The sequence below is a fragment of the Myotis daubentonii genome, chromosome 15, assembly GCF_963259705.1.
Source record: "Myotis daubentonii chromosome 15, mMyoDau2.1, whole genome shotgun sequence".
In the NCBI taxonomy this organism is placed as follows: domain Eukaryota; kingdom Metazoa; phylum Chordata; class Mammalia; order Chiroptera; family Vespertilionidae; genus Myotis; species Myotis daubentonii.
Window position 1 is genome coordinate 53,579,954 of NC_081854.1, and position 24,165 is coordinate 53,604,118.

Here is a 24,165-nt window from a genome sequence, read left to right on the forward strand (position 1 = left end):
ACCTCTGGGAACTGACCACCACCTCCCCCTCCACACCTCCCATTCCCCCCACCCCAACCCCAATCCCAATCCCAACACACACACACCACCAAATGGGAAGCTAAGAGATTTGTCCTAAATTCCCCAGTTAAGCAGCTGTGGGGCTGAGAGTTGCTCACAAAGTTTGCAGCCTTGTTGGGAGGACCCCCAGACCACCGTCTCCCCTTGTCCGCTGCCTTGGGAAGCTCACTGCCTGCTCAGGTTGAAGTGTCCAATGAGAAGCCCTTATGTAACAGGTTGTTTGACTATCAGGTAACCTGAGAGCTGTGTCCAGGCTGTTTAGGGGAAAGAGAGTCACCTCTGGGTGGGCGTGGCCTAGAGGCCCTGGCTGTGCCCCGAGCAGTCCTTTGGGAGACCTGGAGTTTTGTGTTGCTTCCTGATGAGGCCATAGGGCAGCAGTGGGGCGGGAGCTGCTGATGGGGAGCTGAGGGGTAGAGGTCACAGCTCCTGGAGGCAGAGGAGCTTACACAGAGACCTGAGGCCCTGGAGTTGCTGTCCTCCCAGGATGTGGTTCTTGGCTCTGGTCCTGGGCTCCCTGGCCGCTTGCACAGCTTGGGGTGAGTCCTTCTGAAATACAGATAGCGGGGGGAGGGGGCACATTTGGAAATCCGTGTCTGGTGCGAGATGGGGAGCTGCGTACTGGCCAAACCCGTGACAGGTGCGGTTCCGAAACGGCGTGATGGGAGTGCCATCCCCGAGTCTGCAGCAGACCCAGGGGTGAGGGACCCTGGAGACGGCCGTGGGCACGCGGCAGGAGCACGGACCAACACTCACCTCATTCCTGTGCACAAGGACCTGCAGGAGCTTGTTTATTTCCCCTGCTGATTAGTCCAGATGTGGCCAAATCGTGGAGAGCAGCTTAGCAGCATATTAACATCGACTCCAAAGGCGTGTGTGTCCTTAGGGCGCCTCCTTCTCTTAAATGTGTGATGATGGTACACTTCCCTGGGGGCGGGGGGTGGGGGGGAGGAAGGGAGGATCTCCTGAGGATGAAATGGGTTGTTTCTTTGGGGATAGAGGAAGTGCCACGGAAGAATCCTTAAATGAAGGGGTTGTTTTAAAGTGTCCTGTATTGCCCTGATTGGTTTGGCTCAGTGGATAGAGCGTTGGCCTGTGAACTGAAGGGTCCCAAGGTTCGATTCCAGCCAAGGGCACCAAAAATAAAAAATAAAAATAAAGTGGCCTGTTTTAATAGAAACTGCTGGAGGGCCAGCAGATCAAGAGCCACTTCATTGAGAAAATAGGTTGTTACTCCCAGTTTCCAAGAGGCAGAGGGGGCCCACCGCCATGATTGCCACAAGGTGAAGCAGTGGGTAGGTCAGGAGACGGAGGAGGGAGGGAGTGTGGCAAGAGTCTTGGTGGTGGTTGCAGGTCAGGGCAAGCTATACAAATAGGCAATTTCAGTGGTGGTTGGCAGGTTGGCAGGGATCTGGCCCTGGAGTGATTAGGGCAGGAAGATAGTGGCTGGGGCGTGGTAGCCTGAGAAAGAAGCTGTTGGGGGTGGGGGGGCAGGGGTACAGACTCTGGCATGCTAGAAGGGCAATTTGATGACTATCTCTAGGAATTGGTTCACTCTAAGGGGGGCAGGGGCAGTCCCACCAGAGTCAGCCATACCTGGGATGTCAGTCAACGTATCAGAACAGAAAATAAAAACATGGTGAGGATTTGTTCTATGGGCTCATTTTGCTTTCCTGGGTCTGGAGCTAAAACACAACTGAGGCCCAGATATTGTGTTCTGTTGATTAAAAACTCAGTCTAAATAGTCCATTGAGCCCCACTGGGGCGGCTCAGTCGGTTGAGTTTCGTCCTGTGCACTGAAAGGTTGCAGGTTTGATACCCAGTCAGGGCACATACCTGGGTTGTGGGGTCAATCCCAGGTCAGGGCGTGTATAGGAGGCAACAGATTTATGTATCTCACATTGATGTTTCCCTTCTTTCCTCCCTCTCTGCTTCCCTTCCTTTCTCCAAACATGTTTCTCAGGTGAGGATTGAAAAAATTGAATCAGTAGTCAATTGAACCAGGACCTTGTTCCTAAGACTGCTGGATGCTGACCAGCAGTCCTGAGTGCTACATCAAGCATGTCCAACTCACAGGCCACCAGTCACGAGTTTGACATGCTTGGGCTACATGATTGAGCAAGGGAGAGGGAGTTGAGTGAGTCAGGGTGTTGGGTAAGGCCAGTTAGAATCAAAGGAAAAAAAATAAAGTCCAGCCCTAGCCAGTTTGGCTCAGTGGATAGAGCGTCGGCCTGTGAACTGAAGGATCCTGGGTTGGATCCCAGTCAAGGGCACATGCCCAGGTTGTGGGCTTGATCCCCAGTGAGAGGTGTGCAGAAAGTAGCTGATCATTGATTTCCTCTTATTATTGATGTTTTTCTCTTCCTTCCTCTCTGAAATCAATAAAAAATATATTAAAAAAACAATAAAGGCCAGATCAAAGAAAATAAAGTTTCTGCATGCTTATACTATCTCTGGCTCCTGGACCACAGTGCTGTGGCCATCGGTACCCTGACAGCCCAGGCCCCATCTGGACTTTATTTCTTTCTGGTGGCATGCACTCTGAGGGGCAGGGGACTGAGAGTCAGGGTAGAGTAAGAAAGGAGCCAAGTTAGGAGTGGAGCATTCCCGCACTGCTGCCACCTCCTGGCAAGGCCATCCTGTTTCCCTCTTAAGAAAGCCCATTCTTGGCTGCCTCCATTTCCTCTGTGTTCTCATCTGTAAAATGGGCAGATTACTGCCTACCTGGCAAGGCTCTGGGGAAGATTCAATGCACCGAGATGCCCATCTGATACACAGGAAATGCCCAGCATGTAAACATGACCTATAGCATACGTGGGAACTGCCGCTGTTACCATTACTGCATGGGTCTCCCAAACCAGTCACCCTCTTTTTCACCCTGGCCAATTGGGCTACTGAGCTCTTCATGTCTCTTGAAGGTTATCATTGACTTCATCAAGGTCAGGTTCTTATCAAGTCTGGTTTCTTCTCAGACGTCACCCTCCTTACCCTCTTTGAAGCACTCAGCACGCGTGGCACCCTTTCTCCCGTGGCCTCCACGCTGCTCACCTCCACCCTGCCCACCTCCACCCTGCCCCCCCCCCCAGGGTGCCCGCCTCCCACCACTCAGCCTCAGCCACAGCTTCCCCTGTGCGTTCTCTGCAGCTTTTTCTCTTCTCCCCCCCACTGGCCTCCTCAGTGACGTCACACACATCCGTGGTTTGCAGCTTCACCTTCAGGGAGATGATTCTCCTCGGCCCGCTCACCTGGCCTCCTCCGGTCTTGAAGGGCTCACTTCCTGTGGTGTCTTCTCACCCAGTAGTTCATTGACTTCTCCCCTGCACCTGTCTGAAACGGAACTCGGGGTCTGGGGCAGCTCTTTCAGCTTCTTTCCCTTCTGTGTCCCCACATCTGATCAGGGGTCACGCCCTTCTGCAACATTCCTTATAGACATCACTGTATTTATTTGTAAAAATCCTTCTATTACACAATGGAATCTATGCTCAGTGCAGAAAACTTGGAAAATGCATAGAAAAACCATCACCTGCAGCCACACCACTCCTTGATAGCTTGAGGCTCACGCTTCCAAGGAAGTCCCTCTCCATGCTCATTGTAATCATTAGCCACCACAACAAAGGAGAACAACCTAAACAGCCCATTAATATGCGATTGGCTATTCATGACCAGAGCCTTGGGTGCTGTTTTGTAACATTCCTTTGCGTAACAGTGTCTCCAGTGTCACTGGGAAGTTTTCTAAGTCCAAATTTGATTTACTCTTTTTTAAAAAAAAATATTTTATTGATTTTTTACAGAGAGGAAGAGAGAGGGATAGAGAGTTAGAAACATCGATGAGAGAGAAACATCAATCAGCTGCCTCCTGCTCACCCCAACTGGGGATGCACCCGCAACCAAGGTACATGCCCTTGACCCGAATCGAACCTGGGACCCTTCAGTCCGCAGGCCGACGCTCTATCCACTGAGCCAAACGGGTTAGGGCAATTCACTCTTTCTTAATTGCTCTTATTCTGGTCACACACTTTGAGGAGATGTTGGCCTTTTGTCAGGACCTGCAGGGGAGCCATTGGAGGCTGAGAGGCTAGGAACCATTTCCGAAGGGGAATGTTTGAACGCCCTGGGGCTGCGGGGATGGGCAAGAGGAGATGGGAGGAAGGGCCCATCCTGGCTGGAAGTTCAGGTACATGGAAGGTAGAACCAGGACTGATAGGGAGGCTGCAGGAGGTGAATTCAGCCCAGTGAGGAAGGACTCTCTCCCCGCTCGGTGACCCTGCTCAGAGCCACCAGAACTTTGTCACGCCCACCGTGCTGCTCTCTCGTTCTCCAGAATATTCATGGCTGCTCTGCTCATGGACCCACTGTGTAAAGCCCAGACACTTAGCCTGGCACACGGGGCCCTGGCAGAAATGAAGGTTCTCATTCCGGGATAATTTTCCACTCCCCGTAGATCGCTCTGGCACAATGAGGCATTCTCTCTTCCCCAGGCAGGTCTTGCCTTGTGGTGTCTCTCCCCGCCAATCCCCCACTGCCAACCCCATTCCATCTCCCCTTGTTCAGTCTTCCCCACAAGTCCTAGCACCAAGGCCACCGCCTCCATGAGGCCACCAATCAGAAGGCCTGGCTCCCTCTTCTCCTCCTGTAACACCTAACAGATACCTCCCTATGACACCCACCCCTTCCTTCTTCCTTCCCAGCGGTAGGGTCCAGTGTGCATGTGGCTCATTCCCCCTGCAAGGTCCAGGCTTGCTCCCCCTTTCCTCCTGTAGCTCAGCACCAGCACCTCAATGGAAAATGGTTTCCAGAGGCTCCTAAGCATGGAAACCATAATTCTTGTCTGCGCCCAGCAGCTCTCCTTGCATTGATGTTGTACTTGATGCTGTGATTCCTCCAATTCCCACGGTCTCCTTAGGACCCTATGAGTTAGGAAGGCCGGTTCACCTCCTCTCTTTTTGACGTAAGAAGTAATGGAGTTGAGGGGACTCTTTCAGGGTCACCTGGGGCAAGACCCACCTGGAGTCCAGTTCCAACCTCTCATCGGGGGCGTGTCCTCATTTCCTCTCCACGCCCACAGGGCACCCACCTTCACCACCTGTGGTGGACACCGTGCAGGGCCAGGTCCTGGGGGAGTATGTCAGCCTAGAAGGCTTTGCACAGCCCGTGGCCGTTTTCCTGGGAGTCCCCTTTGCCAAGCCGCCGCTCGGACCCCTGAGGTTTGCTCCTCCACAGCCTGCAGAGCCATGGACCTTCGTGAAGAACGCCACCTCCTACCCTCCTATGTAAGTGTTGGCATCTTTTAGTGGAACGTTTGCCTCAAAGGGATGTGGGCAAGCGCTAAGGCACGCCTCTGAGTGCCTTCTCCATTGTTCTGGATCCTTAAGATATGGTAGATCCTTAAAAACATTCCAGCCCAGCCTGACTGGCTCAGTGGTTGAGCGTCAACCTATGAACCAGGAAGTCACGGTTTGATTCCCAGTCAATATGCCTGGGTTGTGGGCTCGATCCCCAGTAAGGGGTGTTCAGGAGGCAGCTGAACAATGATTCTCTCTCATCCTTGATGTTTCTATCTCTCTCTCCCTCTTCCCTCCTCTCTGAAATCAATAAAAATATATAAACAACAACAACAAATTCCAAAACTCCCATTGCATGCTAGAGCCTTTTATCCAACAAGTATTTATTGAGCACCTACTTTGTGCCAGGCATATTCTAGGTTCCTGGGCTCCATTAGTGAATGAAACAGATATTCCTACCTTCATGGAGCTTGTGTTCCAGCTGGGAGAGATACATGATAAACAATATGCAAATTAATACATACATCCTATATAATAAAGAGAAACATGCAAATGAACCGTCCCTCTGCTATGCTCAAGTCATACAAGCCATACCCACAAAGTCAATCAGGCGTGAGTATACAAATTAACCCAACTAAGATGGTGGCAGCCACTGAGCTGGACTGAGCAAGAGGCTTGGGTTCCCCCGGCGATGGAGGAAGCCAAGCTTCCCGCCTGCCCTGCTGGCCCTGGGCTCCGCTCTGGGCTACAAAGTTTCAATTATAGAAGATAAATAAATCCCAGAAAAAAGGAGAGCCTGGGAACTTCGGTTGTCAGGGTATGTGGCCAGCCTGAAAATGGCCCTCAGCCACTCACCCAGGCTGGCCAGGCACCCCAGTAGAGACCCTACCTTGAAGAGTGTGTGGCCAACCTGCAAACAGACCTCAGCACCTCACCCACGCTGGCCACACACCCATAGGGTGAGGGTTCCCGCTGGGGGGCTTGGCCAGCCTGCAAACAGCCATCAGCCCCTCACCCAAGCTGGCCAGGCACCCCAGCGGGACCCACACCCTGATCCTGGACACCCTTTAGGGCAAACCAGCTGGCCCCCACCTGTGCACCAGGCCTCTATCCTATGTAATAAAAGAGTAATATGCAAATTGACCCTAACAGCAGAACGACTGGGAATGACTGGTCACTATGACACACACTGATCACCAGGGGGCAGACACTCAATGTAGGAGCTGCCCCCTGGTGATCAATGCGCTCCCACAGGTGGAGCTCTGCTCAGCCACAAGCCAGGCTAATGGCTGCCAGTACAGTGGTGGTGGTGGGAGCCTCTTCCACCTCCTCAGAAGCACTAAGTATGTCCGACTGCAGCTTACGCCTGCTTCCCGCTGGCAAGTGGACATCCCCTGAGGGTTCCCAGGCTGCCAGAGGGATGTCTGACTGTCAGCTTGGACACACTCCCCGGGCCTTAGCCAGCAGGTGGGCATCCCCCAAGGGGTCCCAGACAGAGGGCACAGGCTGGGGTGAGGGACCCGCCAAGTGCACAAATTTTCGTGCACTGAGCCTCTACTTATGTAATATGTTGCAATAGGATAAGTACTTTGGGAAAAAAAATTTTTTTTTTTTAATTAAGCAGCTGATGGGGATCAGAGGTACTGACTCTATTTATTCTCCTGACTTGGACTTTGCTCTATTTGGAGAGTGGGGTGAGCCAGGAGGTTGTGTGGGTGGGAGTGCTTTGGAGTGTGGACCTGGCAAGTTCTCATTTCCCAGGTGTGTCTAGTTACCTGGTCACAAGGAGTAATGAATGCCTGACTCACTGGGAGAACTCGCCAATTGTCATCTGTGCCGGCTGCTCACAGTCTGTTATCAGGGCAAGCAACAGCACTTGCCGGGGATGGATGTGTTGGTGATAGACTCTTAGCATGTCAGGGCTGCAAGATTCTTCCAGAAACCACTCCCCTCACTCAAACCTAGCAGATGAGGGCCCAGAGCAGGGAAACCAGGGCCTGCGGCATTTCTCCTGATGTTGCCCTGCAAATATTTAACCCCTGACCTGTCACGGGCCCCACACGTCTGCTGCCATTTGAGTGAATGGGAGTCTCTTGTGGACTCGACCACATGGGTTACCTGGTCGAGGTGCAACGGCCCCATCGCACCCTCTGTGGGAGCCCAACACAGAGCCAGGCTGCATCCAGGGTGTCAGAACGATCATCGCCCAGGTGGGCAGTAGCCATGCAGCCTCCTGTCCTTGATCTGGTACATCCGGAATTGTCAGGGTGAGGAGAAGAGCCAGGGCTTCTCACTATACATGATGCTGGGAGGCTTTAGTGAGCCCCAGGGACCCTGCTTATGGCTTCCTACTCACTCAACGTCTTCCCTCTGGTAAGAACAGCTTTGCATAGGCACAGAGCTCCCAGGCCACGGCTCTGTGCGCAGCTCTGGCTGAACCTGAGGATATCTCTCTCCCTACCTCCCCAAGGTGCTCCCAAGATGCTGTGTCAGCCCAGGTGCTTTCAGAGCTCTTTACCAACAGAAAGGAGAACATTCCTCTCAAGTTCTCTGAAGACTGCCTTTACCTAAACATCTACACTCCCGCCGACTTGAGCAGGAAGAGCAGGCTGCCGGTAAGGTGTGCGTGCCATGTCGGAGCGATCTCCTGGTGTGGACCGGGGAGGAGGAAGGCAGTGTGAGGGGGAGTGTCCCAGCCACGGCTATTTCAGCGGCCCCGGGATTCCTTTGCTCTCCCTGGCCAGGCCAAGTGACCCCTGGTAACATGTTCTCCATCCCTCAGTTTCCCCCGGCGATAGTCATGGTGCCTCCAGGGGACTTTGCTTTACATTTATAACCTATCATCAGTTCTTTCCACGTTCTCTCATGCGAACAGAGGGACAAGCATGACTACTGATAGTTGCAAGGTTAGGAATCTGATTGCCAGAGAAGCTAAGGCATGCTTTCCAGTCAAGTTAGAGCTTGAAGGAACCTCACCGAGAAGGCAACACCCCAACCCACCCTTTAAGACAGAGAAACCGTGAAGTCGAGGCCACCCAGATGTGTTGGCAGGACCAGGGCAAGGGTTCCATGAAAAGTCGAGCCAATGGGTGGTGTTTGTCAGGCGCAAAGATCCTGCTCTGACTAGTGTCCCAGGGTGGCACAGAGGTGTGGAGGCAGAGTCGGGGGCAGTCCAAGAAGCATTGTCCTTTGTCTTTGTCTTTGCCTCAATATTTGAGATGTTCCTGAGCTAATTTCCCTTTCTTATTGTCTTTGGCTGGGGAGATGTCCCAGTGAGTCAACATTTCCTCAATACACAGAGGCCCAGAGATGGGCAGCCAGAAGGTGGGGGTAGATCTGCTGGGGGCAGTCCCTGGGGTGCAGAGGGAGGACTGTAAGGAAGAGATACCACTGGGGGCATGGATGTTTCTTGAGATAGTCATTCACACACATGAGAGGACTTTAATTCACCGCACAGAGGTGACTAATGACGCTGAAATCCAAGGGCTGCCCAGGCAGAGTGTGCTGAGCGGGTGAGGGGCCCAGGCATGAGGATGATGGGACTGTTTTGAGGAAGATGACCTTGTTGGCCTTGGCCATTCCCATGATGCTGTTCTCAGCATGAAGAGCCTTGGGAGCAGGCAGCACTGGGGCTGGAGAGACAGGCAGGGGCAGCCAGGTGCATGGGTGGGGGGTGGCCTGTCCCTGCTGGAGGAGTGGGGAGGAGAGTGATTGCCTGCCTCACCTTTGCTGGGGGCTGATGAGCTTCAGAGAACAGCCTCCTTCAGTCCTGATCAACCAGACAACCCTTGGAGGTCCTTCCCAGCTCTGCTCCTATCTGTGACCTGTGTGGTTGCTTCCTCCCTGTCCAGGTGATGGTGTGGATCCACGGAGGAGGTCTGGTGGTGGGCGGGGCATCAACCTATGACGGGCTAGCCCTCTCTGCCCATGAAAACGTGGTGGTGGTGATCATTCAGTACCGCCTGGGCCTCTGGGGATTCTTCAGGTAAGATATTGGACTCCGCACAGCACGTGGGCCCTTGAAGTGAGGGTGGCAGGACCCAGCTCTGGTCATGTCATGTCAGCTCCCCAGGAAGGCGTCCAAATCCCTTCATAATTGGGCTCCACACACCGTCTCATTTCCCAACCATGCTGGTCCACCTGCCTCTGAGCTTTTGCATGCGCTGTTCCCTCTGCCTGGAATGCCTGTTCTACTTGACCCACTCCTATGCATCCCATAAGGCCCAACTCAAACGTTCCCGCCTCTGAAATGCTCACCTCCTGTTTACCTGTGCTGCCACAGCACAGGGCACACCTGGGGAATGACAGCAGCACAGCAGTTAGAGCGGCAGGTTCAACACCTCACCTCTCATGGGAAAGGAGGGAAGGGCAGAGTTGGGCGGGAGCTCGGTGAATGCTTCTGGGTGAGGGAACGTGTGGCTGGAGCTGGGAGGTGTTAGAGCATCATATTCCAGAGGCCAACCCTCCCAGGAGGAATGTCGGGGTCACTTGCACCGTTTGCTTCAGCATTTGGCACGTGCATGAGCCAAGGCTAGAGTCTTCTGATGGAATCTCCGTGCAGACAGGAGCCAGGGTTCCTTAGGGCAGAGTTTCTGGTAGGTTTTCTCAATGCACTGGCCCCTGGACCTTGGACCCTGCGATGGCTGATAGACAGGAGGTGGGGTGGATACTCACTGGAAAGACCTGTAGGGCTGGAGGAGGGTATTAGGGGAGTCATGTCCCAGGATGCAATGCCTTCATTGAGACTCTTCATCTCTTTCACCCCCTCCCCCCCCCCCCCGGCCCATTTCTCTGCTCCCCGTTACATTAAAACTGGTCCATCAGCTCTCCACGCCTTCTCTCCTTCCAGTCTTTCCTGTCCCCACACCAGTCAGGTTTCTACTCAGACCACACCACCGGACTGTTCTGGTGGAGGAGGAGGTCTCCTGTGACCCACCAGCTCTGGGCCCAACCTTGGTAGCATCCACACATGACCCCTCACACCTCTTTGAAATACTTCCTTCTCTTGGCTGCATGTTCTGCATTCACACGTTTGTTCACTGGACCCTGGGGCCTTTGCATGTGCTATCTCTGTCACCTGGAATTCCTTTCTTTGGATATTTGCAAGGTTCTTGTGCTCATTCATTCAGATCTCTACTCAGATGTGGCTGCCTCCGAGAAGCCTTCCCTAGACATCTGATCTGAAATAAGACCCCACTGCCCCACCCCTGCCTTTTTCCTGACTCTGTTTTATTTATCCTGAGAGCATTTTTGCTAACTGGTGTTATATTCTTACTAGTAGCATAGTACACAAAATTCGTGCACATTAAAAGGGAATTAATTGCCCTAAACTAATTAATTGCCCTCAGTGGATAGCGCATCAGCCTGCGGCCTCTACGGTCCCAGGTTGGATTCCAGTCAAGGGCATGTACCTTGGTTGCAGGCACATCCCCAGTGGGGAGTGAAGGGCATGGACCTTGGTTGCGGGTACATCCCCAGTGGGGAGTTTGCAGGAGGCAGGTGATAGATGTTTCTCTCTCATCAATGTTTCTAACTCTCTATTCTGTTGCCAACATTGGCTTCTTTTGGCTTCAGAGGTACTTTGTTCCAATAGTTGGTCTATAAACATATTCTCTCCTCCCTGCTGTCAGCGGCAGGGTGCAGGTGAATAGGATTGCTAGCTGGCAGGCCCCTGACAGCAAACTGGACACCTGTTGATTTCTTGAGGAAAGGGGCTCCCTCCTCCCTCCTGTCAGGCTCTGGGGTGCAGTAGAGTGGGGTTCCTGGCTGGCAGGCCACTGACAGCAAGCTAGCCAACAGCTGATTCTGTGAGGAATGGGGCTCCCTCCTTTCTACTGTCAGGGTGTGGATTGAAGGTCGGCCATGCCCCCTGATGGGCCAGAACCAGAGTTCTACCACGCCATGGCCTCCACCTCAGCAACCCAGGACTGACTGCTGCTGGGCGCCCTTGGTGGTCTAAGGGTGGGTTCTTCCCTCAGGCCACATGGGAAACAGCTGGGGAGGGGGCAACCCTTGGCAAAAGCACCCAGGATTCAGTGTGTCCACGCTTCTAGGGCGGGTTCCTGCCTCAAACCCCACCCTCACCAGAAACAGCTCCAGGAAACAGCTCAGGGGAGGGCGCAGCCTTTGCCAAGACAACCCCTGCAGGACTGACTTCCTTCCGCTTGGTCTCCAGACCCGGTCGTGATGAACTTAATCCAGGGTTTTATATAAGTAGATATGTACCTGTTTATTTGTTGACGATCTATAATGTGAGCTCCTTGTAGTTAGAGATTTTGCCTATTTTGCTTAGGGCTCTTAGAAAAGTGTTTGGCACATAGCAGATACTCAGTAAGTACATGCCAGGTGAATGAATGAAGAGCTAAACAAACAATGCTACACCTGTGAGTCTGGGCTGCGGAGGGCTCACCTAGAGCCCCCAGCCCAAGCTATGGTCCTGGGAATCCTGCCATGATGACTCTAACCCGCCCCCGCCCCATACTGTTCTCTTACCCACAGCACAGGGGATGAACACAGCCGGGGCAACTGGGGTCACTTAGACCAGCTGGCCGCACTGCGCTGGGTCCAGGAGAACATTGCCAACTTTGGAGGGGACCCAGGCTCTGTGACCATCTTCGGAGAGTCTGCGGGAGGTGAAAGTGTCTCTGTTCTTGTAAGTGTTCCTGCCCCCGATGTGGCTTTGGATGTGCTCCCTGGGAGACCCGCTGGCCTTTATTAACAAGACCTGGGTTCAAGGCTGGCCCTACTCTGCACCGAGCAGATACTGGAAACCTAATGGCCCAACTCTCCCCCAGGAGCTCAGGGCTCCGCTAGCATCCTGGGGCCATATTCATCTCCAGCCCAGGCCTGCAACATTCCTCCTGACTTGGTTGAGTTCCTAATCCCTTCTCCACGAGGACTCTCCTCCTTCTCCTGGGGAGCAGGGGTGGGTATAAATTATGAGGAAGAGGAGGCAGCTGTGAGAGTTGGGCTGAGTGTCGCTGTGTGGCCTAAAGCCAGATTCACATATCAGGAGGCCATGAGCACTCAGTAAGAACAGGGATTCTTGTGGTTTGTCCATGCCCACGAAGGAGGAAGGCGGTCTCTGTGAACACGGGAGGGAGCTGGGCTGGGGGAAGCAAGTGAGAGGGGAGGGGAGGGGAGTCTAGGGGTGGGGATGGGACAGGGGACACAGACACACCTGGGAGCCTGGTGTGGGAGATGGGGCCGGAGAGGACATGGAGAGAATCAAAGATGGAGAACCAGATGAGAAGGCGCTGGGAGCTGCCAGAACCCCTCCATCTGCCTCACAGCTGAGCAGAGTGTCTGTGCTGCTACCATATTTTAAAACAAGTTTGCTTTCATAATTAAATACTCAGAGGAAGCTTTTATATTTTGTGAAGTGGAGAAAGAGGAGAGGTACAGATATGCCCAAAGAAGAAAAGAATTGACCTACAATGTTATTACCCAGGGATTGTCACCATGGACATGTTGACACTTACTTTTCTAGTCTTTTTTTGATGACTCACCCTATCATCTATCTATCTATCTATCTATCTATGTATCATTTATCCATGATTTTTTAAATAAGAAAAAAGTTCTTAACATTACAATCTAATATAAATATTTTCCTAACCATGAAGCGCTCTCCAATAATTTTATTTTTATAGTATTCCATGGTAAGAACTAAAAAGTAGCTTATTTACTCAATGCCTTCATGTTGGAACCTAGGGTCTCTGCCCGCGTTCCCCATCATGAGCAGCACGGGCACCCCAGACACCATCATGTGCGTCCGGGATCACCTTGGTTAGGGTGAGTTCTTAAGAATGGAAATGTAGACGCAGAAGTCTGTCTTGAAAGTGTTACCAGGAATTGCCAAACAGTCTTTCAGATACTTTTGATGGTTACAGTTGGCGCTTGCCACACACTTCCTGTTGTGTTCCTTGCTCTGTTCCTTTGGCTCTTACCAGCTGAGGTTTTCTTACAAAAATAGGGCCTCAGGGTCAGCCTGGGGAACAGGCCAGGCGGGGCCCTGTTATGTCCACTGAGCCCAGGGGAATGGGCCAGGATGGAGCTAGGGAAGCTCTTGAGGTCCCCTCCCCGTGAGCTTCAACTCTGTTCGTCTCTGCTCCCCTCCCAGCTATTATCTCCCCTGGCCAAGAATCTCTTCCACCGGGCCATCTCCCAGAGTGGTGTGTCCCTCATCTCTGGCATGGTCAAGAAAGACATCAAGGCCACAGCTCAGGTAGGTCTCCTGCTGGGCAGCCCTGACCCCCTTTGCTCTGCTCCCCTGGAGTCCTCGGGGGGCCTGCATTGCCATGGGATTCAGCTGGCACATCGAAATCATCCCAGCAGAATGGCTGAGTGGAGGAGCAAGGAGGCACCTCACCCTCCCTCCCAGTTTTACTTCTGAGCAAACTGGGCCAGAGAGCAGAGGCCACTCACCAAGGTCAGCGAGGCATCAGGGCAGAGCGGGGACTCAGGCTCCTGACTGGCCTGCCAGCACCATCACTGTCTGCGGACCACACTCCCCAGAGCGTGCACGGTGGGCTACCGGGCAGAGCGTGGGGAGTGAACTGTCACCACGTGTCATCTCTCAGAGGGCCTGAGTTCTGGGGACCCCGACCCTTGCCACATATGGGCCTGGAGTGGTTTCTGCCCGAGGGGCCTTGTGACTAGACTGGTTTCCTGGAGAATTTGTTTGTAATTCATTTGTTGCCTCAACAAATAATTTTTTTAAACATACATATTTTTTATTAATGTCAGAGATGAAGAGAGAGAGATGGAAACATCAAGGATGAGAGAGAATCATTGATTGGCTACCTTCTGTAGGCCCCACACTGCGGATCAAGCCTGCAACCCAGGCATGTGCCCTGACTGGGAATTAAAGGGTGACCTCCTGGTTCATAAGACGATGCTCAATCACTGAGCCATGCTGGCCGGGCAACAAATAATTTTGATACAGCCAGACACCTAGCAGCCTTGTGTAGCTTCCATTTAATGAAGGGGAGAGATTAACGACTACATAATCACATAGTCATACAATGTCAGCCATGGCAGGAGCAGGAAGGAGAGGCACTTAACATCATGACAGAGTTCAGAAGGAGCCCTTAGTCCAGGGTGTAGGGGAAAGGCTCCCTGAAGAAAGTGATCACTAACGTGAGATCCCCAGGATGAGCATAATGTGCTTGGTGAGAAATGAATGTCTGAGGAAGGGGAGGGACGTGTGCAAATGTCCTGTGGCAGGAGGAAGTGTCTGAGAGAGAGAGAGAGAGAGAGGCTGATGAGGCCAGAGCAGAAAGAGCAGAGGGAACCTGGAGTGAGCTGAGGTTGGGGACATTGGCAGGGGCCCTGCTGCCTGGGACCCGGGGAGGACTTTGTCTTTATCTGGAGACTGTTAGGGATCCAAGGAGGAAGGGAGCGCAACGGGGGGGGGGGGGGGGGGGGGGCAGGGGCGGGTAGGCTTCTGCTCACCAGCGCTCACCGGGTCTGGGGTGGGAGCATTGTAGTTGGGCTGTGAGAGTGGTTTTCTGGTTCGTGGCTCAGTGGAGGCAGCCTCCAGGCTGAAAGGGGCTGGCTGGTAGAGAGGAGGGGAGGAAACGAAGACGGTGAGAATTTCGAGGTTTTCCAGAACTCTTTGGTTGTAAACAGCAGAAGTCCACTTGGCCAGGCTTAAGTCAGGAAATGGGGGATTTATTGAGAGGAAATAGGTGGCAGAGATGGGGCAGATTCTGCTGTCACACAGGAACTAGAAATTGGCCAATGAAGGGAATTTAAGACTTTTTATTCTTCATTGCACTTTCCCCTGAGCTCCCCTTAATATACCCTCTCCACGGCCGCCATGGAAGAACCTGCTTTCTTCTCTCTGTGTCAACTTCTCCTCTGGCCGCACTGTGCACGATTCCCTAGATAGAGACCAAAGGCTAGTGAGAGGATGAGCTGAGATGTGAAACCAGACAGTGGGGTTCTGGACGCCATGCCCTAAAGCCCACTCCAAGCTGCCCCTCTGCAGACATCCGGCTGTGAGAGTCTTTGGCCATTTTAAGAGAGAAGAAAACCTGCACAGAGGTGGCAGAATTGGCATGACTGAGGCCCAGGGCCCACGCCTGCTGGTCCAGAGAAATGTATGCTACCCGCTCTCCCCGTCCGGTGCCTTTAGAAGTTAAGGTTGGGATGGAACATCAACTGGTTGACAGGAGGGACAGGGCTCTTGAATGCTACTGTCCCTGTGATTTCTGCAGCAAATCGCTACCTTTGCCGGCTGTAAAACCACCACCTCGGCGGTCATGGTGCACTGCCTGCGCCAGAAGTCAGAGGATGAGCTTCTGGAGACGTCGCTGAAGATGGTAGGTTCCACCCTTTACGTTCCAAACAGGCTCCCCTCCCCGCCCCCCCCCCCCCCCCCCCCACTGCCCTGGGAACTTGGCCCCAGGCTTTATCCTCTCAGCTGCTCCCTTGTCTCAGAAACACTGCCTGGGACAGGGTCTCCCCTCAGGATTAATGGCACCCCTCAACCTAAATAGGGAATTTCTTTTCTTCTCTTTTATTACGAAATATCTGAAATGTTAGCAAAGTCAAAAACTAACATAGTGATCAATCGTGTTATAATCCTCCAGCTTGGTCAAATAGTAATGTAGTGCCATTCTTGTTTTCAGAGATATATTTTTAAACAAATTAGACACTATTTACTCCTAGAGGTAACTACCATCCTGAATGTGGGGAAGGGGGATATCAAGAACAAAGATTTCAGAAAGGTTGTCAAACTGATTATTGGTTAATTTAGAAATGATCAGTTATGACCCAGTGGTGGCCCAAGGTTCTAGATTTTCTGAGACCCTGCCTCAGTTGTGATCCTAGGCTGACCATCCATCCATTCATCATCATATTATGTCTATCCCTCTACACATATATCCATTTCATCAATATCCTTTCCTCATCCTAATATCAATCTATCCATAACTTTCATTTATCTATTACCAATCGCTCATGCATCATCCAGCTGCCATATATCTTTACCATTCATTCCTCTAAAGTCAGTGATCCATTTATCATGTATATACTAGTTACCACCCATTTATCCACTCAACCATCCAATGCACCCATATTCCATGTATTGACCAAATCCATCCATTTACCCATCCATCAGTTCATCCATCTATCAGTCCCAACAAGAAGGGGAAATGGATGGAGGGCAGGGCAGGCACAGGCAACAGAAATCCTCCCCAGAGCTCCCCTCCCCCACACACAGCTAGACCCTGAGCTCATGCCCAGGGGAGCCAGTGCCCTACTCACTTCCTCTTGGCCAGTCAGGGCGGCACCTGGAGGGAGAACCTGATACCTTTGGCGGCAGCTGACCAAGACCCAGCCTTTCTCCCAGGAAGCCTCTCACCCACATGCTCTGCCTTTGTTTTCACAGAATTTTTTCCGTCTTGATTTACATGGAGACCCCCGAGAGGTAAGGACCCTTGGTTTCTGGATCACAAGTTTCAAATCTTGACACCTTTAAGCTCCAGTTGAAGATGCATGAAAGACTTCTCCCTGTGGACGCATAGTAACTCCTTGTGTTTATATTGCTGAGGCCCAGAGAGGGGCAGTGACTTGCCTGGGTAACACAGCCAGGAGGACCAGATGTCGGACCACAACCTGTTCCTATGACTCCCGGTCCAGTGCTCTTTGTCACTAACTCTGTGTCTCCTGGGCTCGATCTACACTCTTTCTTTCTTTCTTTCTTTCTTTCTTTCTTTCTTTCTTTCTTTCTTTCTTTCTTTCTTTCTTTCTTTTAGTAGTTTTTTTAAAAAGATGTATACTTATATTGATTTCAGAGAGGAAGGGAGAGGGAGAGAGAGATAGAAACATCAGTGATGAGAGAGAATCATTGATTGGCTGCCTCCTGCACACCCCACACTGGGGACTGAGCCTGCAACTCAGGCATGTGCCCTGATTGGGAATTGAACCGTGACCTCCTGGTTCATAGGTCGACACTCAACCACTGACCCAGGCTGTCTGGGCTCTACACCCTTGTTTTTATTTCCTGCTCCCAGTGGGAGAAAGCTGCACTAGAAACTCCCACCTCGGGGAGAGGGAGGTAACTGCATCAGGGGTTCAGGACCCTGCACGGAGGAGCCCAGATCTCCTGTGAGGCTGCAGGGCCGATTAGCCACTATGTGCAGGGTCACCAGGAAGGAAGCCAGGAACCTCAGTCCTGAGGACACTCCTCGCAGCCACACAGGAAACTCCAACAGGGTCGGCCCCTCACCTTCCTCCTCTCCTCCCACCTTCTAGAGGGCCACCAGGCTCCCATGCCTTTACCTCTGCAATGTCTCCCAGTCCTACCCCCTCTGTTTTCTCTCTGGGACAGTAGCACTTACACTGAAAAGTGTCTTCAGGATTGAATGAAATGCATTCAGTCATTCAACAAAGATTTCATTAGCACTGAGTACTATGTGCCAGAACCTGAGTTTTGAGCGGGGAGTGGGAGTGGGTGGAGGTGGTGGTGAGGGAGGGATAGACCAGTGACACAGGCAAAGAAAGCAGACGCAGCCCCCGGCCCTCTAGGAGTGAGGAGAGAGTACAGTAAACAAGTAAAATATGGAGTGTGTTTGATGATGGCTAGCATTATAGAGAAATGAAACTGGGAACTGGGGATGGAGTTTGCTGGTGGTTTGAGTGTACACAGTGGGATTTGGGAGCCGTGGCTCAGGTTTCACTAACTCAGAGTCCACAGTGACTTTACAGAGCGTAACCACCGTGAATAATGAGAATTGACTGTCATGAGATACATATAGATAGACATAAACTTCAAGCTGAAAGTTTTATATAAAACACAAATATTAACATAATATTTTTACATATTTCAGTTTGAGGGGGATCCCCCCCCCCATCACCTGCCCACTGCTAATCCCTTGGGGACCAGTTCTGCCCGCTGGGGTCAAACACTTAGCTGCTTTGTTAGACCCTGAGCTCTGTGCCACGGCCCACAGGCACACAGGTGTGTGGTGCTGGCCATGCTCAGACCAGCTGAGAGAAGGACGTGGGTGTGAGCGGGGAGGGCAGCATGGACACTGTAATGTCCTCTTCCCAGAGCCAGCCCTTCCTGTCCTCTGTGGTTGATGGAGTGCTGCTGCCGAAGATCCCGGAGGAGCTTCTAGCTGAAAAGCAGCTGAACACCGTTCCATACATCGTCGGAATCAACCAGCAAGAGTTCGGATGGATTCTTCCAGTGGTGAGCCTGCGTGGGCCTTGTAGACTCACCTCCGCGACCATCGCACCAGCCTCCCATCTCTGGTCACATGATCTCTTCATTCTCCAGACCTCCCCGCTCCCCCTGCCTACTCTGGGTCCAGGGCAACTGTTCCCTCTGCATGAGTTGACATTTCCATGGAAACCTTCTCTGGGATGGCCGAACTGACAGCTGGGTGGTGAAGTTCTGGGGCCCCCTCTCCCAAACTCTGATTGTCTCCAGTCTGTGAACCTTGGAATGTCGGTGCCGGTAGAGAGAATTATTGTGCAGATGGAGAAACTGAGCCCTGGGAAGGAAGGGAGCCCAGGAGTAAGGCCTGGGGCCCTGCAGCCTCTCCCCTGGGCTCGATGCTTTCCCGTTTCTCCATAAATCCCCAGGCATGCTCTTTGTCATCCAATTAGAAAGAGTCAGAGGAGCTTCCTTCCTTTTGTGGTAAAATTGACTTCTAAATGTTAGGAAGGGCTTTCCCTTCTGTCAGAGATAAAGCCGGATACTAGTGGAAGTGGTAGGAACAGGTTTCATTCAGTTATATTACTGCAGCAGGGGTAAGATCCAGTGTAAACTCCACTCAAACCCTGAAGCACAAGCCTGGAGCCCTGTAAAGGCTGCCGTGCAGGGGTGATGGGGGGATGGCCATGAGACCAGGCCCCTGGATTTGTGAAGTGGCACTGCTCTGGAGGAGAAGCACACCTCTCCCGTGTGTATGTCAGCAGACAGGGATGTCAGTTGCAGCGAGATGCCCACTGAAGTTAGGGACCGGGAGAGAGAGCAGAGTTGTCCCCTGCATGTCTGCATTTTGGAGGGATGGCTCCCAGGTCCTTAAGCAGACGCTTGGGTGGTAGATGTACAACTCTAAGGACAGAGACAGGCTTTGGGTGGAACAAACAGTGCCTTCTCCTGGCCGCACAGAGCCTTCTCAGGGGGCTGGGATCAGTCACCCAGGGACCCAGCCTACGCTGCTGGGAGCAGTGTTAGAGTTTGGTCAAGGCTCTTAGAGCAGAGGTTTGGATGGGATGGTTATGTGCAGAGCTGTTGTGCACTTCTCACCTGAGCCCGGTTTCAAAGGTTATGCTGAAGTAACGAAGCCATGATGACAGGATGGGGGCTTCCTGGGTCATCTTAGATGCGTGGGGTATTTGTGAGGTCTGTGTCGTCCCCCAGGGCTCTGTCCTTCAACACTAGCTTGCATTACATTGCAGAGGCCTGAATCGGCTTCTTTTAACATTTACTTCATCTTCTTCACTCTCCTTGAGTTTCTGGATACAAGTCCCTTTCATTCATTGGTTTTGCCCAGTTCATCAGAGTCCTTGCCCGTAAAGACATGACAAGCTGTCTCCCAGCCTGCATTGGTTTGGTTGTTTGGTCAGTTTGGTTCTTCCTGTTAGTTCCCAAACGAGTCACGACTGCTAACCTGTGTTTTAACAGATGATGGGTTACCCGATCTCTGAAGGCAAGCTGGACGAGAAGACGGCCTCGTCACTCTTATGGCAGTCCTTCTCCTTCACTGTAAGTGTCTAGGGAATTCCTGGGATGGGCTGAGACCCAAGGAGGGACAGGGGATTGCCCAGGTCACTGAGCACTTACATGGCAGAATGAAGACTGGGGCCAGAGGGTTTTCTTCCCACTTTTGGCCTTTCCTACATTCCCACTGGGGAGGGTGGGTTTGCACAAGATTTGAGAGCATCACTGTGGACACTGCGGGAGGGAGGGTTTGACAGCCGTGCTCACTGGCGGGAGACGCCATGTCGCTCAACCAGGGTGGCAGCCCCTTTCACTCTTGGTTCCATTTCAGAACATCCCTGAGGCACTGGTCCCAGTGGTCATTGAGAAGTATTTAGGAGGGACAGACGACCCTGTCAAAAAGAAAGACCGGTTCTTGGATTTGCTGGGAGATGTGGTATTTGGTGTCCCAGCTGTGACTGTGGCGCGTGGCCACAGAGGTGAGTCCCAGAGACTGGACAGGAAGGGACACCAACCCCACCCACCTGCCCCCAACCACCAGCCCACCCTCAGCATAGACAGGCCTCCGAGGCTGGTTCCGTGTGGCCTGGGGTGGGGCGCTGTCCTGTTTTGGTTTCTGCCAGAAGTGGACTCCGAGAAAAGGATCCAAATGCTGCTAGTTTATTTGGAGGTGACCCCAGAGACTCCAGGAGAGGAGTGGAGAAGTGGCGTGGGAAGGAGAGGGAGCCAGGCTTGCTGCACGGTCCAGCACGTGTGTGCCATGGGCACCTGGTGCCGGTGCTCTGGGGCCCAGCAGAAGACGTGTCTCAGGGTCATCCTGAGTGACGAGGGAGCTGGGGTACTTAGCCTCCAACTGCATCAGTTGTTGGTTAAAGGCTGTTCCCAAGGGGTGGCTCCTTCCATAGGGCTCCAGCCTGCTGGACTTAGGGACGCAGTGGTCTCTGCTGGCTGAAGACCTCAGGCCAAGAGCTCCAGACGCTGGAGGTGAAGCCGGGCGGGCAAGCCCAGAAGTAGGGATACGGCGAGGCACCGACAGCAATTGCCACAGGCGCTCCTCTCCTGGAGTGATGGGGTCTGTGGGGCTGGATGGATAATCTTGGAGATGTGTCTTGGAAGATTTCCAAGGTCTAATCCAGTGGTGCCGGGGGAGGAGTGAAACCAAGCATAGGATCAGGAGTGTTGTCTGTAACCAGCAAAGCCCAAAGGGGTGAGCAGTGGCAGGTGTGGGGGCAGGTGTTCTGGAGAATTCCATGTCTGTGGTCAGCTCTCTTCCACCCCCGTGGGTGTTGGGTCTACCCTGGGACTTACGGCATTGACCCAGAGCTGTGTGGGTGGGGTGTGAGGTCAGCAATGGGTGAGGTCACCTAGAGAGGAGGTGTTCCTTCTGGGTCCTTCCTTTTCTAGGGTCCCCCATCACCTAGTCTGTAAGCCAGGACCCTTTTCCGAATCTCAGTTGTCCATGATGTGGATCCCTCAGGTGCGGAACACTGTCCAGCACACCGCTGGCACTCATAGGGGCCGCCGCTGTTCATGTTGTTGTTCTGTGCTCAGGACCCAGGCGTGCCACTAATTCCCTGAGTGCTTAGGGCCCCCAGAAGCCTTGACACCATGCAGGTGTGGAACGGGTAAAATGAACATGCGTCAATCATGTCTTCTCAGATGCCGGCGCCCCCACCTACATGTATGAGTTTCGGTATCGCCCAAGCTTCTCGGCAGTCACGAGGCCCAAGACGGTGATAGGGGACCACGGGGATGAAATCTTCTCAGTCTTCGGGGCTCCATTTTTGAAAGGTGATGGCCCTTGGAGGTAGGGGGGTCTGGGGTCAAGGCTCGGTTTGGTGGCCTTGGGCAGGTTTCTTCTTTTCTCTGAGACTTCATTTCCCGAATTCACCGTGACAGGTTGAACGACAAAGGTCCCCTCTCTCTTGCTCTGATGTGCACAATGGGCATCAGTAAGACAGGGCCTGCTCACAGGCTAGAATGTCCCCGGTCAGGTCCCACTCACAAGGGTCTATCAGAGTGTCAGAGTAAGGCTAGAATTGGTGTTAACCTTTCTCTAAAAGATCATATTCCTAAATGTCTTTAATACCGTAACTATCAGCAGAGATGGACGACTTGCGTGTGACCCACCTCAGGCCTGTTTGGGACACACTGGTGGCATATCCTCACTGGATGACTTCTTAGGGTCATTGCACTTCTGTTATTTTTCAGATCCAATGAAAATGTGAGTGGGTGGCTGAGATCCAAAACACACCCCAGAGGGACAATCCTGGGTGGCGGTTGGCTGTTGAGGAACCCTTTCAACTCTGAACAGGGAGGGTGGGGTGGGTGGGCGGGCAGAGAACACCAAGGTCTATGTGTTGACTGCAGCCGTGGGCTGAGTTCTCCATCAGTACCTCCCCAGCTTCCAGTGCACACAGACGACCCAGTGTCCTCTTAAAACACAGCTTTCACCTCTGTGGGTCTGGAGTCCGGGCTCAGATTCTGAATTTCCAACAAGCACTCAAGTGGTGTGGCTGCTGCGGGCCCACGACCACATGTGGAGTAGCAAAGACTTCTCTTCTTCCCTCCAGACGGCACCTCTGAAGAGGAGATCGAACTCAGCAAGATGATGATGAAATTCTGGGCCAACTTCGCTCGGAATGGGTGAGCAGCCACAGCAGGGCTGGGGAGGGGCAGGGCGTATCTGTTGGGAGGGTTAGCTTCTGACACTGATGGTCAAACTCCTGGCCCTGAGACCTGTGACATGAGAGTTCTCAAAGGGACTGGCTTCCCAGGAGATGGGGAGGTCCCTGCTTCTGGAGGCGTCTGAGTCTTTTTGGAGAGATGAAGCTGGGGTGGAGGTGTGTCCCTACAAATCTCTGGGAGTTGTTGGGACCACACAGTTGCGTTGGGGCTTTTCTATTTGATGTTTTTTCTGTTTCCAGGAACCCCAACGGAGAGGGGCTGCCCCATTGGCCCGTGTATGACCAGAAGGAAGGGTACCTGCAGATTGGCATCCCCACCCAGGCAGCCCAGAAGCTGAAAGATGAGGAAGTGGCGTTCTTCACCAAGCTCCTTGCCCAGGACACAGCCAGGACGTCACCCCAAACAGAGCATATTGAGCTGTGAAGGGGAGGCCCATCCAGCCTCTAGGATATGGGGAGCTTAGGGGTAATTCTACAGAAGGTGTTTATGGCCAAAAAGGTACCTTAGTGTCTGGTGGGAGTGGGCAGAGACCACAGAGGGGGAGCTTCTACACCTGTAGCCTGAATTTTGGAAATAATGTTCTTTCGGTGACCAAGTCAGTGTCTGTGTCTTGGGTTGGAGTCTACCCCATCCTCCTGGGGGATGGTTGGGACAGTCACACTATCACTCATCAGGGGCTTCTCTGCTCTGCTCCATGGACAAAGCCCTCAGGCAGAGTCACAAGTGCCTGTAGAAAGAAGCCAGCAGTGTGTGTGTATGTGTGTGTGGGGGGGAGGAGGTGGGGGTGTGTGGGCAGTGAGCATAGAGGGGACATGAGCCAAGCATTGGCAGTGTCTCCTACTGAACTCAAGCTTAGAAGAGCAGCAAGGTGGCCACTTGACCACCTCTACATGTGGACACAGGGAGCCCAGAGAGGGCAAGAAACTGTCTCCCAGTCATGCGGAGTCATTGTCTCAACTACTGGAGCTGAACTGAGGCCTCCTTCCCCTAAGATGGGGTTCTTTCTACCGCATTGCCTGGCCATCCCCAGATGGACCCTCTCCGTGCGGGAAGGGCACTGTCCTCTTGACCACACTCTACCACCTGTCCCTCTGCCCCTGCCTACAGCTGCTTTCCATGCTCCCCAAGCTCTAGGGTATGAAACCAGCTCTTTCAGACATACCTTGCCCCTCGTTCCTCTACCTGGGAGAGGCCCAAGGCTTTGAGCAGAGGTATAGAGAGGGGACGCCCTTTGGGGACCCTCCATCTGGTGGTAGCCATCACACACAGCCCCCAGTGACAGATTCAACCTGTGCACAGCCCATGTCTCCTCTCTGTCTTCTGACAAGCCAGGAGCAGGAGGTGGTTATTTTGTTAGTCCTCACCTGAGGATATTTTTCAATTGATTTTTTTTGAGAGAATGGAAGGGAGAGGGGGAGAGAGAGAAACATCGATATGAAAGTGACACATCAATTGGTT

The 24,165-nt window shown here is 52.8% G+C and overlaps 1 protein-coding gene across 2 annotated transcripts; it reads left to right on the top strand.

Annotated features, from left to right (window-relative positions):
• The first annotated feature begins 431 nt into the window (after positions 1-431).
• Positions 432-23,302, top strand: LOC132217566 (liver carboxylesterase 1-like). 2 transcript variants are annotated; one of them, XM_059668001.1, is made up of 14 exons: positions 432-596; positions 5,123-5,327; positions 7,810-7,954; positions 9,191-9,324; positions 11,838-11,991; positions 13,459-13,563; positions 15,560-15,664; positions 16,735-16,773; positions 18,400-18,540; positions 19,984-20,064; positions 20,324-20,498; positions 21,679-21,810; positions 22,593-22,665; positions 22,947-23,302. In XM_059668001.1, exons 1-14 carry the CDS (start codon positions 545-547, stop codon positions 23,128-23,130), a joined length of 1,725 nt encoding a protein of 574 aa, XP_059523984.1. In that variant the 5' UTR covers positions 432-544; the 3' UTR covers positions 23,131-23,302. The 2 variants fall into 2 exon arrangements, with proteins under 2 accessions (XP_059523984.1, XP_059523985.1); XM_059668002.1 differs by having other exon boundaries at positions 433-596; positions 20,351-20,498.
• The last annotated feature ends 863 nt before the right edge of the window (positions 23,303-24,165 follow it).

What these genes read in the sequence shown, in the direction of transcription:
- LOC132217566 (XM_059668001.1), top strand. Translation starts at nt 545, where the DNA reads ATGTGGTTCTTGGCTCTGGTCCTGGGCTCCCTGGCCGCTTGCACAGCT. An exon ending in GCAGGAAGAGCAGGCTGCCG is followed by an intron (nt 7,955 to 9,190) that starts GTAAGGTGTGCG and finishes CTCCCTGTCCAG; the next exon opens with GTGATGGTGTGGATCCACGG. An exon ending in GCCAACTTCGCTCGGAATGG is followed by an intron (nt 22,666 to 22,946) that starts GTGAGCAGCCAC and finishes TTCTGTTTCCAG; the next exon opens with GAACCCCAACGGAGAGGGGC.